The sequence below is a fragment of the Beauveria bassiana genome (genome assembly GCF_000280675.1).
Source record: "Beauveria bassiana ARSEF 2860 unplaced genomic scaffold BBA_S00005, whole genome shotgun sequence".
In the NCBI taxonomy this organism is placed as follows: domain Eukaryota; kingdom Fungi; phylum Ascomycota; class Sordariomycetes; order Hypocreales; family Cordycipitaceae; genus Beauveria; species Beauveria bassiana.
In genome coordinates, this window is record NW_007930840.1 from 1130080 (window position 1) to 1146764 (window position 16685).

General features: G+C 52.9%; 4 protein-coding genes across 4 annotated transcripts; 1 reads left to right on the forward strand and 3 right to left on the reverse strand.

Annotated features, from left to right (window-relative positions):
• Positions 1-369: 369 nt before the first annotated feature.
• On the reverse strand, positions 370-1661 carry BBA_02642 (low temperature viability protein; the record flags this gene model as incomplete). The annotated part of the gene is made up of 2 exons (XM_008597739.1): positions 370-1588; positions 1642-1661. The coding sequence occupies 2 exons, from the start codon at positions 1659-1661 to the stop codon at positions 370-372; spliced, it is 1239 nt and encodes a 412-aa protein (XP_008595961.1).
• Positions 1662-2010: 349 nt separating this feature from the next.
• On the forward strand, positions 2011-3969 carry BBA_02643 (nucleolar GTP-binding protein; the record flags this gene model as incomplete). Its single annotated transcript, XM_008597740.1, has 1 exon — positions 2011-3969. One exon carries the CDS (start codon positions 2011-2013, stop codon positions 3967-3969), a length of 1959 nt encoding a protein of 652 aa, XP_008595962.1.
• Positions 3970-4387: 418 nt separating this feature from the next.
• BBA_02644 (Ncp1-like protein) lies at positions 4388-7232 on the reverse strand (the record flags this gene model as incomplete). Its single annotated transcript, XM_008597741.1, has 3 exons — positions 4388-6526; positions 6578-7009; positions 7071-7232. 3 exons carry the CDS (start codon positions 7230-7232, stop codon positions 4388-4390), a joined length of 2733 nt encoding a protein of 910 aa, XP_008595963.1.
• A 4438-nt stretch (positions 7233-11670) lies between these two features.
• On the reverse strand, positions 11671-13192 carry BBA_02645 (beta-1, 3-glucan binding protein; the record flags this gene model as incomplete). Its single annotated transcript, XM_008597742.1, has 2 exons — positions 11671-12732; positions 12812-13192. 2 exons carry the CDS (start codon positions 13190-13192, stop codon positions 11671-11673), a joined length of 1443 nt encoding a protein of 480 aa, XP_008595964.1.
• Between the last annotated feature and the right edge of the window lie 3493 nt (positions 13193-16685).

Below are 16685 nucleotides of genomic sequence, written 5' to 3' on the forward strand. Positions count from 1 at the left end.
GCAGCCGGCGTCGCATTCACCTACGCAGTCGCCTGCACATGGAGAGGGGATTCCAAAGGTCCTGTTATTGTATTCGCACGCGATGACTAGGCATTCGAGATGGTTGATCGCGGTAAATGGAGGCGCCAAAAGCTACCCACTAAAAACATCTAGAGTCAGCCCACTGATATATGAGCTCGGCCAGAGTCTCACGTGACGCTCAACTTTGAGTCGTGGTACGTCGTACCTCATGCGCAAACAGTTTGAGAAATCAATATATCGATTTCGTGTGTTACTAGTCCGGCCGTGAGTCAATCTACTGAGATTATTCTTTGTTTGTGCGGGTCTTGTGTTGTGTCGTAAGTAGTCATTTGAAGGCGTGCATCTAGTTTACTGCCTTCCCTTTATTCGTGGAGGGCCTAGCTCTCTGCGTATCTCCTCCAGCTGCTCCAGACCAGTCTGTGCCTTAGACTTCTTAGATGTTCTCTTGCCGGGCTTGCCGCCATAACTGCCAAGAAACTCGTCCATGATGCCGTCAAAGTCGCCGCGAATCGGGCCTGTGACACTCGACGCTGTTGAAATGGCTGACACTGAGCCCATGTCGTCGAGGTCCTCGTTGTACTTTTCTTCAATCTTGTCGAAACGCGCATCGAGGAAAGACAGCTGCTCTGTTCGCACTAGCGAAGAAGACGACATGGAAAACCCAGACGCAACAGTTAGCGCGCCCTTTCTCTTCTTTCTGCGGCCACCATTTGTGGTTGTGGTCCATGTGGACTGCAGCTCGGACTGAGAGGGTGCGCCCGCAGCTTTGGGCGGACCACCTGATTTTTGTTCCTTCTTGAACTTTTTGAAATCTTCCAGCCAGTCTTGTGAGGGGCCTTGCTCGGGCTCTTCTTGGACCGCTACTAGCTCTGGTACCTCGCCGTCCTTGTATTCCTTGTTGGGCTTTGCGGTATCATCAGACTCCCACCCCTCATCATCATCAAACTGGTTATCCTCAAACTCATGCTCGTCAATCTCGTATCCGTCATTGGCTAGTTGTTCGAAGATTCCGGCATCCTCCTCGTCAATATAGGCGTCATCCTCCAGAGCCTCCAGCACTTCCCGCAATCTGGGGTCCATATCTGGTTGGAATCCAGCAATGGCGTCTGGAACATCCTGCTGCTGATCGTATGTCATGCGCGGTAGGTCTTTTGACGGCAGCATATCCGGGCCTATGACTTCCTGTGCCTTGTGCTCCAAGTCCATTTTTTTCAGCGCTTCCTCCAGAGACTGCGTCTGTTTGCCCTTGCCAGCATTTCCCGTTGTCTTGGCCTCGACGAAAACGACATTGCCACCTCCAGTATTTAGGTCGCGCAAATGTTGCATGTAATCGTACTCGGAATCGTCATAGTAGACACCGTAGTTGGCAGCCTCGCCCTCGTTGGCACGAATGTGTTCGGCGTCGGAACCAAGCTCAGAGGCCAGATCCCCGAGATTCTTTGCCTTGCCTGCATTCTTGCTGCCTTCAGTTGGGTTCAGCACCATCGACGGCGCATTCTCGTCGTAGATGAGGGGATCATTTTGTGGGCGATGCACCAGCGTAAAGTGCTGGGCACTCTTTTTGTCACTAGAAAATCGTTAAACATGTGTGAGTGTTCCAAATCTGCGCACGCGACTCACATCCACTTTCCCTTGGGCATTTTGGACTGGGTATATTTATTATGTAGCGTTGGAGAAGAACGACGCACCAAATCCAACAAGGTGACGGACAAAATTTACAGCTCGACTTACAGTGCTGTAGTCCGATAGCACTGTGTTGGCCCCTCGTAAAATTCTGCGAAGAACAGTACGAATAGTAAAATTGCCCCGCTATCGTAGAAAATTTGCCCCTCCACGACTCTAATTATTCAGCCAGTCCACCACCGCCTTGCTCTTGACATAAGCAACTTTCCCAGATACAACGTCCGTCTTTCCAAAAGGTCTGTTCTCCTGTTGATACGACTGGGTTTCCATTTGAAAATACGTCATCTTCCGGACGAACCGCCCAAGATGGTTTTGGCCAAGTCGAAGCAGAGTGTGGGGTTGGGCAATGCCTTGATGAACGATCGCTTCGGCAAGGGCAAGGGCGCCGACAGAAAAAAGGGCGCGGCCGTTGCACGAACGCACCACGCCACTGGCGAGCAGTATCTCGTCAACGAGAAGCAGGATGCCGCCTGGGTCAAGATGCGCTCCGTCACGGAGCAGAGCGCTATGGATGAGTTTCTGTCGACTGCCGAGTTGGCTGGCACCGACTTTACCGCCGAAAAAGTCAACAACGTCAAGATCATCCATACCGATCAAAAGAACCCATATCTTCTGTCCGCGACCGAAGAGCGCGCTGTCCTGGGCAAGCACAAGCAGCACAGGGATAGACTGACGGTTCCCCGACGACCAAAGTGGGACTCATCGACTACACCACAGCAGCTGGATCTCCAAGAGCGAAACTCATTCCTTGACTGGAGACGAGGCCTGGCCGAGCTACAAGAAAATAATGATCTCTTGATGACGCCGTTTGAGAGAAACTTGGAGGTTTGGAGACAATTATGGCGTGTTATCGAGCGGTCCGATCTTATTGTACAAATTGTTGACGCCCGTAATCCTCTGCTTTTTCGATCTGAGGATTTGGAGAATTACGTCAAGGATGTCGACTCCAAGAAAGAAAACTTGCTTCTCATTAACAAGGCCGATATGATGACACAGAAGCAGCGCCACGCTTGGGCCAAGCACTTGAAACAGGCGGGCATTGCTTTCAGATTCTTCTCTGCGTCTCTCGCGAAAGAGATGAATGAGGCTCGTGAAAGAGAAGAGGAGGAACAGGACAGTGAGGAAGAGGCAGAGACGCAGAAGATTGCTGGCAAGCAGCGCGCCGAGACAGCTGAAGAACTACTATCCAAGCAGCCGGGTCAGGAGGGTGGCGCGACTGTGGAAACTGACGACACGGAGATTTTGACCGTGGACCAGCTCGAGGAAATCTTCCTGCGTTACAAGCCGACGGACGCTGGTCCGGACCACAAGCTGCAAGTCGGCCTCGTCGGCTACCCCAACGTCGGCAAATCCTCCACCATCAACGCCCTTATCGGCGCAACCAAGGTCTCCGTGTCGTCCACGCCCGGCAAGACCAAGCACTTCCAGACAATACACCTCTCGGACCGTGTCATCCTGTGTGATTGTCCCGGTCTTGTGTTCCCCAATTTTGCGTCGACCAAGGCGGACTTGGTGTGCAACGGCGTCCTGCCCATCGACCAACTGCGCGAGTTCACAGGCCCCGTCGGGCTCGTCACGAAGCGCGTGCCGCGCCGCTTCCTTGAGGCCGTCTACGGCATCACCATCAAGATTCGCCCCATCGACGAGGGTGGCACCGGTGTCGCCACCGCCGAGGAGCTGCTCCGCGCCTACGCTGCGGCCCGCGGCTTCAAGACGTCCGGCCTCGGCCAGCCCGACCAGTCCCGCGCCGCCCGCTACATCCTCAAGGACTACGTCAACGGCAAGCTGCTCTTCGTCTCCCCGCCTCCGGGCGTCGACGATGAAGCCGCCTTCAACCGCGAGCTCTACGACGAGATGCACCTGCCCGAGAAGCGCCGCATCGCGCTCGCGTCCGCCCTCGACGGCCTCTCCATGGCCGATGACGTGCCTGATGATGCGGCGTCGACAGCGGCTGGCGCCTCGGATGTGGTGTCGCTGGCACCCGCGTCAGGACTCAAGACGCAAAAGCTCGACAAGGGCTTCTTCGCCGCCAAGAGCGTCGGCGGCCACATCTCCCAGCCGTTCAATTACAAGTACACGGAGCAGGGTGCCCTTGAGTCGGGCAAGGCCTTGACGGGCCGCAAGGCGCGCACGGCGTACGCTCTGGAAAATGGGCTGGACCCCAAGGAGCTGGCCAAGGCGGGCAGTAAGAAGCATTTCAAGGGCGGCATGAGCCACGGCAAGGGCAAGAAGCAGCACCGCGGACTCAACTTGGATGACGACTAGTCTTTGACGACTGTTCCGTCAGGATTTATAGAAGAGAAACGCGTGATGAATTCCTTTTTTACATGGTCATCGTTTTTTTTTTCTGGCGCATTTTAGGCATGCTGGGGCGTGAAATGGATGAGGTGGCACATTTATAAGCATCTAGTTTATACTTTTAGGTCAATTTATATATTTCATGACTTCGACTCTGTGGTTGTCGTCTGTCGTGGCACGTATGCTTAGCACGAGCAGCCAAAGCTATCAGACTAAAGATTTTCCGCTCCAAATGCATTGCCGTACGCCAGGTATGATAACCCAGCCCCTCTGTGATATTACCCATAACAAGAAAAAGAGTCTATACTGAGAGTCATTCCCATTACTTATACTCCCTCTGAAGCTGCGCATCCCTTCTCTCTTCCTCTATCATTCAAAAGCCTCCTTAATAGGCAAAGACCATCAGACTAGGGTTCAGCACAAACGGCACCAGCGCATGAAAGGACAAGTTCAGAGCCAGAGGCACAATGGCCGAAAAGTCGGTAATGGCCCAGTCGGGGGGCGCAAAGACGCCGAGGTAAATCATGGCGCCGACCATGAGGGTGATGAAGACGTACATTGTCCAAAACGTCTTGAAGATGCGCGGCACCTCCTGGAAGAAGTTGGAGTCGACCTTTTCCTTGGACGTGGACCCCCACTGCATGTCGACGTGAAAGAGGTGCGCGAGCAGCGCGACCGTGATGTGGTACGAGATGCCGCCAAAGAAGCACGTCATGAGCGGCATCCACTTGTAGTTTTCGACGAGGGCGCCAATGAGCCCGCGCTCGCCGGTGCGGTAGCGCAAGACGGCGAGGGCAATGGGACCCGCGCCGTTGAAGACGACAATGAGGGAGAGAAACACATTCCACGATGTCAGGTACGCGGTGGCGAGCTCATTGCGGATCCAACCGATGAGGAAGTAGTTGAGACAGGTGAGGAGGAGGGCGGAGCCGAGGGCAAAGTACGAGCACATGTACGACATGATGGAGATTTTGGACGACCACATAATGTTGGAGAAGAGGAACGTGTAGAAGAGGGGGGTAAAGGGCCCGCGGTAGATCCAGCGGTGGAGGGGGTGAAAGATCATCTCCGAAACACCATAGGCGTACTTTTGCCAGCGCATGATTTCGTCGTAAATGGTCAGCGACACGCCCTCCTTGAACTCGTCGTTGTGGTACGAGGCGATGCGGATGACGCTGCCCTTCATCTGCAGACGCAGGGCAATGTCAAAGTCCTCGGACACGTGGCTCTCGGACCAGTAGGCCGTGTAGGCGCCGTCCTGCTCCGAGCGGCCGACGTCCTGGACAGCGCGCCAACGAAGAAAAGCGTTGTGGCCAACAAAGGGCGCGACCTCGCCGGCGCCGATGGAGAAGCGGATGGACGAGTAGACGAGGTTGGTGAAGTAGGTGATGCCATTCTCAAAGTAGTCGCGGGTGACCTGCATGACGCCGGTCGAGTGCTGCACAATGGCGACCTCGGGGGAGAGGTACATCTCGGCGGCACCGTAGAGGAGACAGTCAATGGGCACACGAGTATCAGAGTCAACGAGAAGAATAATCTCGCCGACGCGAATGTCGCCCTCGGCCCAAGCGAGAGGCTCTTCGTCAAGGAGCTGTGCCAGGGCCATATTGTACATCTCTTCTTCCTCTGCCTCGTCAATGAGATCCGAGCCTGTGTTGGCGACCCGGGTGTCCATCATCTCCTGCATGCGGGCCTCGACGCGCTGCGAAAAGTTGAGGGCAAAGTTCATGTTGGATGCCTTCTTAAACTTGCCCTTGCGGGCATAGCCCTCATCGCCGTTGTGGCGCGGGCGTGCGACCCAGCCAATGTTGTTGTTGTGGTAGTAGTCCTGACGTTGGCGCACCTGCGCCTCAGAGAGGCCGGCACGCAGACCGTCGTCGTTGATAAAGATGGTAGCGGAGCCGCCGTGAGACTCGTAAAAGGAGACGGCCTGCTGTAGACTGCGAATAGTGGGGATAATGACCGACTCCATGCCCTCCTTATAAACGGGCATCTGAATAGTCACTTTGGGGAGCTCCATGCCATCCGCGTAGGCGCGATCCAGGCTGGGCTTATGGCACGAAAAGAATCGCGAGTTGGTGGTGTTGCCACCGATGGGGCCAAGAATCTGGAAAAGGTCGGAAAAGACAATCTGGAAGAAGAAGAGACTGACGCAGGCCAGTAGAGGAATCGGAAAGACTAGAGCCATGCGAGTGTAAGACCCATCGAGGAGACACTCGCTGACTAGTCGACCAATGTAGACGCCGACGAGCAGGACAATGGTGAGGGCCATGGCGAGACCGATGAATACAGCAGAGGTACGCATTACAGGTCGCTTCAACGACTCTGGGCGCTCCATGGCTTTTTTCTTTGCGGCAGCAATGTTCTCGTCAGCCTCGTCAGGCGTCTCGGTGATGTAGGCAGTTTTCTCATCGATGCCATTGCTTGGCGTGTTATTGCCGCTGGGAGTCATCACGGAGAGAACGGAAGGGGTGCGGAAGGGCGAAGAGAGCACCGTGTTGACCGTTTTGCCAGAACCCCAGATCTAAACCAGTCAGGATGACGTATTCAACGTGTTCAAGTTCAAGGTGCATACCATTGTAAGTAGTTTCTCTTCGAGATGCGCCGCGTGAGACAAGACATGCGATATGTCGTCATGCCAGAGGAGCAGCATGCGCTCCTGCTGGCAAATACAGGCATACTGATACTTCTTGACGGTGGTGGGATGTGCGTGGTTGAGAGAGTCTATGACCTGCAGCTGAGAACCGTCTTTCAAGCGGAGCTCAGTCTGACCTTCAGTCAGGGTCATCATGATACCCTCGAGCAGACGGGGACGAATTGTGACTGCAACAGCTAGATTCATGCGGCTCACCGCGTCATGGAGAACAGGGTGGACGGGCTCTGGGACAGAAAGATATTGTCCTCGAGTACGACGAATTAGCACGCCATGAATATTGTTTGGATCATGGGCCGCATCGGGGTGAATCCAGCCGCTGACCATGATGCGGTTGTAGATGTATGTGGCCATCTGCGCAGGTCGTCAGTCTCTGCAGGTCGAGTTTGATCTTTGAATTGAAGAGCCTACTAACCGTTCGATAGCGAAAATCATCTGAGTACCGGGGCCGCGAGGGCGTCGACTGGCTCGTCCTTTGGTCATTATCGCTGTGGGAGTTTGATGAGCGCGTCGAAGCGTGTGAGAAATGTGATTGCTGGTTGGGTTCGGCCAGAGTGTTGCCCTGAGTTGTATACATCCCCATGCTGTGCAAATTCGAGGAAGGCTATGGCGCCTCCTTGCCTATGTTGAAGCTCGCAGGTGTATAGCGTTGCTCGAAGTCGACTGTCTGTTGATGTAAAGCTGTGATGCTCGGCTTTAGACAAGTCGGCGTGCAAGCAGTGAGCGCGGGTTTCAGTCGCTACGTGGACATGTGGCAGGTCTATCAAAGGCTTTAATAAAAGCAGCCAGAACGCTTTATTAGAAAAAGCAAATGAAGGAAGGTAAGAAAATATGTAAAGGCACTGAGTAGAGAGCAAAGAGTGTGTGGTTCAAGTGCCCAGAAATGATAGCAAACGGAGCAAGGACTAGCAGCGCCCTGCTTTCTTGTGAGACTACGGTGCAGGGGATATAGCCAAGAGGGGCGTAAAAGCGACTGAACTGAGTTGAGTAGGCAACGCAGGAACTCCAGAATCATCAAGGACTGAGCGGAAGAGTTCTGCCGCTTCATCGGCGCCGGGCAAGCTGTCAGTGGCGTGCCGGCAAAGGGGGGGGGGGGTGTTGGTTTTTTGGGGGTGTAGAAGACTTGTCTCTGTAACCGAAGGTACAAGTCAAATACATGCGTCAAGTACAAGCGTCAACCAGGGTCATCCCAGGCTCGGATCCGCTTGATCGAGGTCTGTGTGGGCCGATGAAGAACGTGCTGAACATGTAGGGACCACATGTAGCCGGAGCTGCGCGTAGGATGACCTTTGATATGTCTAGATTTGGGTTAAACCAGGAACAGGGCCCGGCTTATTAGCGTGCAGCGAACAATGGCCGCTTCATATCGCCAGTGAGCCGTCCCACGGCCTGGCTTAGCGAGACAAGGATAAGCACGTTGCGCAATAGCGAAAATCCCGCGCACCAACATCAGCAGCCTACTATCAGTGATGTAAATGACTCCGCTGTCTGCACTCTGCGCTCTATTGTCCTAAAGGGCAAAAGTCGAGGATGGGTTGCCTCTGACGCAAGCACTCTGGCAGGCAAAAGGTGCTGCTGAGATGGTCACTGTCGTGCGTCTCATACAAAAGGCACGAAAGCGGAATAGGCAAGTGAGTGGAGGTGGACGTCGCTGCTGAGCGCGGACAAGTCAAACGCCACCAGACTGTGGTTAATTGCAACGCAGATCCGCTGCGCATTTTGACTTTTTCTTCTCCTTGTCCCAGTGGTTCATTGGCCCTGACAAGCTCGGACGACAAAACAGGGAAAGAATAGACGCGAAATAAGTCACAGTGGACCGTTGCGGCAGACAAGAGATTAATCTCGCTGTCTGTTGAGCTTCTCGTTGATGTCGTGTGAGCTTCGCGAAGAGAAACTCCGAGTCGTGCACATCTCTGTTGAATCCGCGACACCTCTTTTGTCTTGGGTCTTTTGGTGGTGTGCAGGATCGGCGGCATCCGATGGTGTGGCTGAAGCTTGTCTTGGGCGTCTGCACCACCTGCAGGAGCACGACCGTTGCTGTTATTTCCCCTTTGCGATTCCCCTAAGCTGTGGCGGGACGACCGTTTTTCGAAGCAGCGCCACCGAAGCAAGGAATCCAAACCACCCAGCGCAGGATAGTCAGCTGTGCAGCGGTCATGGCGACCAGCCAAAAGAGGCCGTTTGCAGGTGAGAGTGAGCCAGCACAGCCATGTGCGACGAGGCCTCGTGTTCGCCTGCGTTCCTGCCTTGCAAGATTGGACTCAAATCATTTCAAGATTACGGATAGGCTGACCTTGTTGTGCACCTTCAACGGATGGCCAGCAAACACTGTAGCCTGCCGCAACTTGAGCGCTTTTCTCCATTCCCTTCCACCTTGCTGCTATCATCTTCTGGCGTATTTGTCAACATGGATGCGCAAAACTGTGGTGGATGTTTATCTGCGTCGCTGAATTCACGCTGCAGAGCACGTGGATTTGTGAGGGTTATCCGTGGTGCACTTGATGGTCAAGTCGAGCCTCTTCTGCCTCTGCCGTGGTGTGTGTGGATGCCAAGTTTTGGTTGAGTCTGGCAAAGTTGCAACCATTCGGCCTTGTACCTGGCCGTCGGCTGAGAATTGCATAGTAGAAGCAGGTACCCACCGCGTATTACTTGTATCCGTACCATTACCTAAGTAAATGCGTATCCAGTCCTACAAATTTCGGACCTCAATCATCGCAGCTAATGATTGTTTCACCCTATTTGCCGATGTCGACACACCAATAGAGATGGCGTCCTGCGAACTGATGATCAAATAGATAAGAACTTACCGAAACAGAAAAACTCAACGCACCGAAGCATCTGCACCCCAACTAGTCTAGCTCCCGAACTGCCTCAGCCCATGCTTCCTGACGTTATCGCCACCGCTTGCTCACCGGCATCTTGCCTCCATCGGCCATGCCGCCTTTCTCATGATGAGACCTATGAGGCCGTAGTGGCTGATGGCTTCAACTTTCCGGCAACGCACAGCCCACGATGCGAACCTCAGCGACAAGTGGTCGGGGCAAAAGTAAGCGGGACAACTTTAGATCGCGACGGCCGCAGCCCTACTAAGAATGAGGTCTTTCTGACAGATTATGAACGCAGGAATTGCCAACACGACGAGACTCCTAATCTGTCGACCCCTGTCCGGCAATTGCACGCCCCCCCCCCCCCCCCCTCCTCGGGCCGCATTGTAGTTATCCTGCAGCACAGCAGGACAGGGCGAAATGCATATTGAGCGCCAGAAAACGCCAGCATGCCGCGTGCCACGGGGCAGCCTTACCCGGTCATACTACTACACAAGCTGGTGCACAGCTTGCGTAAGCTATAGAATTGACTGCGCTGGCAATATTCATTCAGCTTCCTGTTTTCTTGTGCCACGGCCAAGTTGCCTGCCCCGTACCCTGACGTTGTATATGCTCAAGACGCTTCTCAGCCGGTCCAGACTTGGAGTTGCCAAGGCGTTCTACGAAGAAGGAAGCGCGTCAGGCCCTATCGTCCGACGTTGTGCAAAATTTCCAAATCAACTTTCCGAAAAGACGGGAATCATTTGAATTACTTTTCTTGCCACTCGAACTAGTCTGGCTGGTAACTCAGATGGACAAGGGTTCGAGTCTCTCGCTTCGGTCTCGGTGAGCATGGTCTCGCCATCTCGCAGCCACTCAGAGACAGGCGACACGTGGTACGGGACGCAAGGCCAGTCAGGCAGGCATTTCTCACAGGAGGGAGCACGCAATGCACATGTGCAAAAGAGTCGATTCTAGCCGAGTAATCTTCAGCCGCTATCAAGGTGCTGAAAAGCTGACGGGAGTGGCATTCCAAGCACCCTCCTCGCGTGGTTGCACTGCACCAAAGAAGTCTGGACCTCTGATTAGTATAGCAGAATCGGGCGCGGAAATACAGGTAGGTGATATCGTGTGAGAACCATCTACATTGTTGTGTGTGCCACCTGCATCGGGCCGCCGGTAAAATAGCTCAGCCCCCAGAAAAGGTTACTTGATCAACTACTGCAAGCTTTTATTAGAGTATCTACTGGTGTCTAGGGTTGCATTATGCTGCGCCGTGCATGCCGCAGGCTGCATGGCCGCGGATCCCCTTGACGACGTCTACGCAGCTGTAGCAGTCTGACGTGGCTGGCAGCCAAGCTCCGGGACGAAATTGCCGCAATTATTATTGGGACACATTTCGGTCAAGTTGTTTTTTCTAAGATTATAGGCAGTCGTCTTGTTATCGAAATCTCAGCCACCAAAGCGTAATCCATAGCGATCAGCGCAGCCACCAAAGCTGTCCGCGTATTATTTCACGGTATAAATCCCAAAGAGGCAAGTTTGCGTGATGAGCGAGAGCGCTAAATAGGTGCGGCAACAAAGGTCCCACCAGGTTCGTTGCAGCGAGCGGCCTAATCATGTGTGTTCCTCGGTCGCTATCTATCATGAATTGCTCCTGATAATAGCATTAGATGCGATGCTACATAGATGGGCAAGGAAATGGCAAGGGGCTGATTAAGGTTTGTTTCTGATGGCGCAAGTCGCATCTCATGCAAGCGGCATGGCATTTGCAATTTCTGATTCCCTTTGTCCCGTACACTAGGGCCTGAACGAACCGCTAGATCGACGCTAGTAATGAGACGGACTTTGCTCACCTTGTGGATCAAAGTGTTGATTATTTGTTACCGAGAAATCAGGAGCCGGGGCTCGGCTCGGAGGCTCATGGTCGGTTCATGCACAGCGGGCAAGTGACTGAAAAGTATACAAGTATTTAATGTAATGAGTTTCGAATTGTCAAAAAATGCCATTGTGTGTTATTCCATCTTTGGTCGTAAATGTTCATGATTGCCTCCCAGATTAGTGATGTTCTATATCGTAGGAAAGGAAGAAGAAAATCAATTAAAACAAGATTTATACATGACCAACGTGACTCCCAAAGGATGCTTTCTAGACAATAGGAAAAAAAGAGGGAAAAAAGGGGAAAAAAAAGAAAAAGCCTTGAAAGACCATCTACAACTCCTGCTTGGCGCCACAAGCACCCAACTGCCACATCTTGACGGAGCGCACCGTCATGCCGCGCTGGTCGCCCTCCCCCCACGTCGGCAGCCACTTATCACGAGCCTCCCAAAACGACCAGCGCGCATTGGTCGCGCCATTGATCCAGGGTTTCTCGCCGACATTATCGAGAAAGAAGCCGTTTGTGCCGCCAACGGCCACGTTTAGTATGAGGTAAAACGGCTGGTCAAACGGCGCGCTGCCCGTCGTCGAGTTGGACCCTTGCCAGGGATTGTCGAGCAGCGTGTCGTTTTCCGACTTTTGCTCCGCAAAGCCGCCCTTTTCATACAGCGGCTCCCTTTTTTCAAACCCAATAAACAGAATCTGGTGAATCTTGGAGTCAATGTAGAAATAAATGTAATTCGGCGTCCACTGTATGCCAAACGTGTGCAGGCGGTCCGAGTACGCGCCGCGGCGCACCTTTTTCGCCAGCGTCGTCTTCCAGTACGCGTCGCTCCTGGGCGTCGGCCCCCAGTGCAGCGTGCCGTAGTACCAGTTGCGCCCTCCTTCGCTGTACTCTGGCCCGTTGCCGCGCGACTCCATAATGTCAATCTCGCCGGAGCGCGGCCACGCGCCGTAGACGTCGCCCTCGGGCATCATCCAGATGGCGGGCCAGAGCCAGTCACCCTTGGGCAAGCGCGCGACGACCTCGACCATGCCGTAGCGGATGCTGCGGGTGCCCTTTGTGGTGAGGCGCGCGGAGCGGACGGGCGGCACAAAGAGGCCCTTTTTTGGGTCGGAGCGCAGCACGCACGCCGACGTGTTGAAGGCGCCGGTGCACGACTTGTCGGCGTCGAGGCTGAGCGTGTAGTTGGCGTACATTTGGTCGGCGGTGATGCTGGTCGTCTCCGTCGTGAGCGTCGGCACAATGTGCAGGCCGTCGCCGTCGACGTACGAGTTGCGCGCATCCGTCGTCGTCCAGTCAAAGGCGTGGTTGCCGAAGCCGTCGAGCTGCACCTCGTGCGACCAGACGCTCTTGTCGAGTGTTTGAAAATTGTCCTCGTAAACGAGACAGTACTGGTAAAGATGTTGTTTAGCTTGGATGTCCATCATTCAACTGGTCTTGTACCTTTTTTTGTTGGTGAAATTCACTTACATCCTTTTGGACATATGGTTTAGACATGAAATAGACTACGACACCGGCGCCGGCAAACCCCAGCAGGAGCATGGTGCCGACAATGACATTGTTCCACCTCGTCTTCTTCATGTCCTTGTCCTCTAGCCACGGCTTGGCATAGTCCTCGCGCAGGCGGTAGCTCTTGAACCTGCGCTTCTGGGTCGGGACGGGCGTACCCGCGCCGTGCACGACGCTGTTGTACGTGTAAGGCGTAGTTGTGCCGGGCCTGCCGCCGTCGGCCGAGTGTCGCGGCGAGCCCTGCCACGGCAACGAGCTCGACGAGTCTGGCCGGCCGAGATGGCTGCGCGAGCTCTGGCGGCTGTCGCCCGGGCTGGCAAAGGGGTTTTGAGGCGTGCTCATGGCTTGCTTGCTTGATTGCTTGCTTGCTCGCCGTTCTCTTGTAAAGGAAGAGGGGGAAGCGCGGCCAAGCGAGGGTAGACCAGAAAACAAAAAGGAAGAAAAAAAGGAAGCGAGACAAAATCGAGTCCAACACTCTATAGTTCAAGGTCTGACGGGTCAAAGGGACGAGAACTGAGGTTCAAGAGCCTGTGACGGAGCTCTGCAGAATAGAACATGCAAGTGTGGATTTGTATACGCAAAACAAGACAGAGGCGAGATTCATAGATGAACCCCCTCCCACCATCTCTAGACCGACAAGAAAATTCCCCGAGGTGAAGAAAGCTTCAAGCAAGTACAAATATTCATAGTAGATTTGGGCAAGGCACGCTTCTCCGCATTGGTCTAGATAGCGCGAGAGAGGGTGTGTGTGTTACTGAAGGCCTGCCTGCCTGCCTCATGCTGGGCCAAGGCTCGGGCTTGTTCAGTCATCGCGGCAAAGAAGGGTGTACTCATTTACTATTATTACACACGAGTCCGAGACCAATCAGCCATTTGGCTTTCTTTCCTCTGACCACAAGCGAAGGGGGAGGGGGGCCGCGCCCCCCCCCCATGCTGGTGTGCGCGTGTGCGTGCTACAGGGCCATGAGAATTGGAGCGATTTTGACCTGCACAGGGTTTATTTGGCAGAGAGCCAGCTTTTACCATTTTGCATCAATGGTTGATGAATAGGGACTCAACTTAAGATCCTTTTTTTTTTTTTTTCCCTCTTCTTCAACTTTAGATTACTCTCCTCTCTCGTGGTTATTCTTCTTCTTCTTGTACAAATTTTCCCGGAATCGTTGATTTCCGAATCGCCGACCGTGGGGGCCAAAGAGGCACCCGGGGGCCGGCAGCCACCAACGCCGGTCGGCTTTCGCTTGCTGAGGAGTTTTTCTCTCTTTTTTTTGCTCTTTTTGTTCCTTTTAATCTTTGCTTCCAATGTTCAAGCACACAACCTTGTCTGGGGCCGTCCGTTCTTGGTGTGGAGTCGGGCTTTGTCTTGTGGAACTTTCGAGGTTTCAGCTGATACTCCCCACGTAATAACCTGTATACATTTACTTGGCAAGGCTTCAAGTAAAATAGTTGCAGGCTGAGGTCAAGATCAAGTTGCAAAACTCGCTCAAAGTGATCAATCACTTTGACCATCATCGGAAGATTTATAAAGATTAGGAACGGAGAAAAAAATCCGCCCCGTGAGAACTATCCTACATGGTCAATCCGCCGCGTCTGTTTATGCGGCCATGCATCTCTAGGTAAATACTGGTAGTCTCCAGTCTCCCTGCAACGGTACCCATCATGTACCTTTTTTTCGCCCTGTTCTACATGTCCACCCCCCCCCCCCCCCTCTCCCCACACCCTCCTTGAAAACTTCCCGCAAAAGATGGCGTCTTCCGTGGAACAATGCCCGAGCTCTTTGATTCCCATTGTGGTTGTTTTTTGGCTTCATTCTTGCTTCGTTGTTTCTCTCGGCCGTGAATCCGAGATATCCACTCGACTGCATATCCACTTTTGATTTTCAGCTTGCTCGGTCAGCCAAACCAGACCATTACTGGTGGACGGCACTTTATGGCCTCACATGCTCCCCTGTGCCCTTTTGCACACTTGCGTGTTACACGTTACTAGGCCCTTGGGTTATGTAATAAACACAGCATAAACCCTAATATATGGAAACAGCATATTTGTTTACCTTACTGCGGCTTGTTGGTTTGGTCTAGAATGGACGGGCGCAGTGAAGGCTAACACTCGCCTACGCGCCTATAAGTCAGCCACGACGCCTTCAGCGTAAATGGCTATAAGGTGGCTACAAAGTGTCAAGTTTATTTACCAAGGTGGTTCACCAGTATCTTAGATAGTACGACAGGAATGGCTTGCGCTGCGTTTCCTCCTGCATCTCCTCGATAATCCGCCAGCATCCGCCTCCACGGCGCGTCCCAGAAAGTTAAATGTTTACAGAATTTTCGTAAGGCCAAGTATAAAGAGCGGCCAGCAGCCGCCAGCCATCTACTAACATATTTCGTCACCCAAAACACATATCCTAGATTTCAAGCTACACATCATCACGCGCTTCTCGCTCTACACCAACTACGACCCCTCGCACCAACTCTCCCTGCCGCGAGACTACATCAGTCATGGACAGGGACAGGATTTCCTAGGAACGCCTCCCTCACGAGATTCAAAACGAGATCATTAGTCTTCTTCCAAGTCTCGGCGGGAAGTGCAGTCAGCTCGCGACCGTTTGCCAAGCCTAGCGATCGATCATCGAGCCGCGCAACTTGACCGAGATCAGCCTAACGGTACCGCGTCTTTCCGACCCAGACTCTCAAGCTATCATGATGCAGAAGAGAAATCAGATTCGATATATCTAGTTTCAGGTGGAGCTAAGGGAATACGATTACAGTCAATGTAAGGGCACCAACGACGACCTTTCTTATAGGCTTATAGATGATATTGACTGCCAATTCATCTTAGATGCATTTCAAAGCTTATTTACCACACCAAGCGTGTGGGAACCTCGTGGTGACTTAGTCCTTAATATCAGCGTCTACTCACCTAGTGATAGCCACCACTGGTTTAAATACATGAGCTTCTGCCCCGACACTAACCAAGGCGAGTGCCCGTCTCTCCATAAACACGAACATCAAACAACCCTAGTAAATAACCCATCTCATGGCTAGTCTGCCGGTCAGAGAGTCACTATTACGAATCTAGACGCCATCAATTCTATATTTGACGATATTATAGGTGGCGGTCCCTTTGACCTAGATCACTCCGAAATGGAGTGGTGGCGGGGTCTTCCCCTCATACCCGTCGTCAGCGTTATGCTCCTTCGCCAACAGACTCGCCGACGGTGGAAGCCAATTACGCTCTCTGATATACTCACACGGTTCCCAAATATAACGGAACTTTATTACGAGCCTTACAGAGAGTGGTGCACTAAAATTAAGGAAAACAACGATCAGCGCAAGTCCTCTCTCAATCCCTAGCAGTTACTTACCGCAGCTGCCAACTAACTAGAACAGAAACCCAGACGCTAATTAAATCATTTCGCCGCACACATTTACGCAAGCTAACTATCTTCAAAAATTTCAACGAGTATTATACAGAAGGATATCAGGAAGAAGATATAGGTGTTTCAATTAGCAGGATGCTAGATCCGGCTGTGAGCCAGAAACTTACCCGCGCCAGTCTACACCTCACGATTCTATCTGCCTCCCTTATGGTCAACGCCAACCACTTCTTCACAGCGTGTAAAGCCTCGTAGACGTGGGATAAGCTCACTTCGCTGGCGCCAACTTCGAGGCTCCTCACTAGCGATTCACTTTAACGGCGGTGAGAATACTCTGCAGATGCTCTACCGGTCCTTTACAGATGCTATAGAGCTAATTAACATAGATGTTAATTAACTAGCTATTAGTTAGCTAGCTGCTAGTTAACGAGCTGCTGGTTAACTAGCTGTTGATTGACTGGCTGCTGG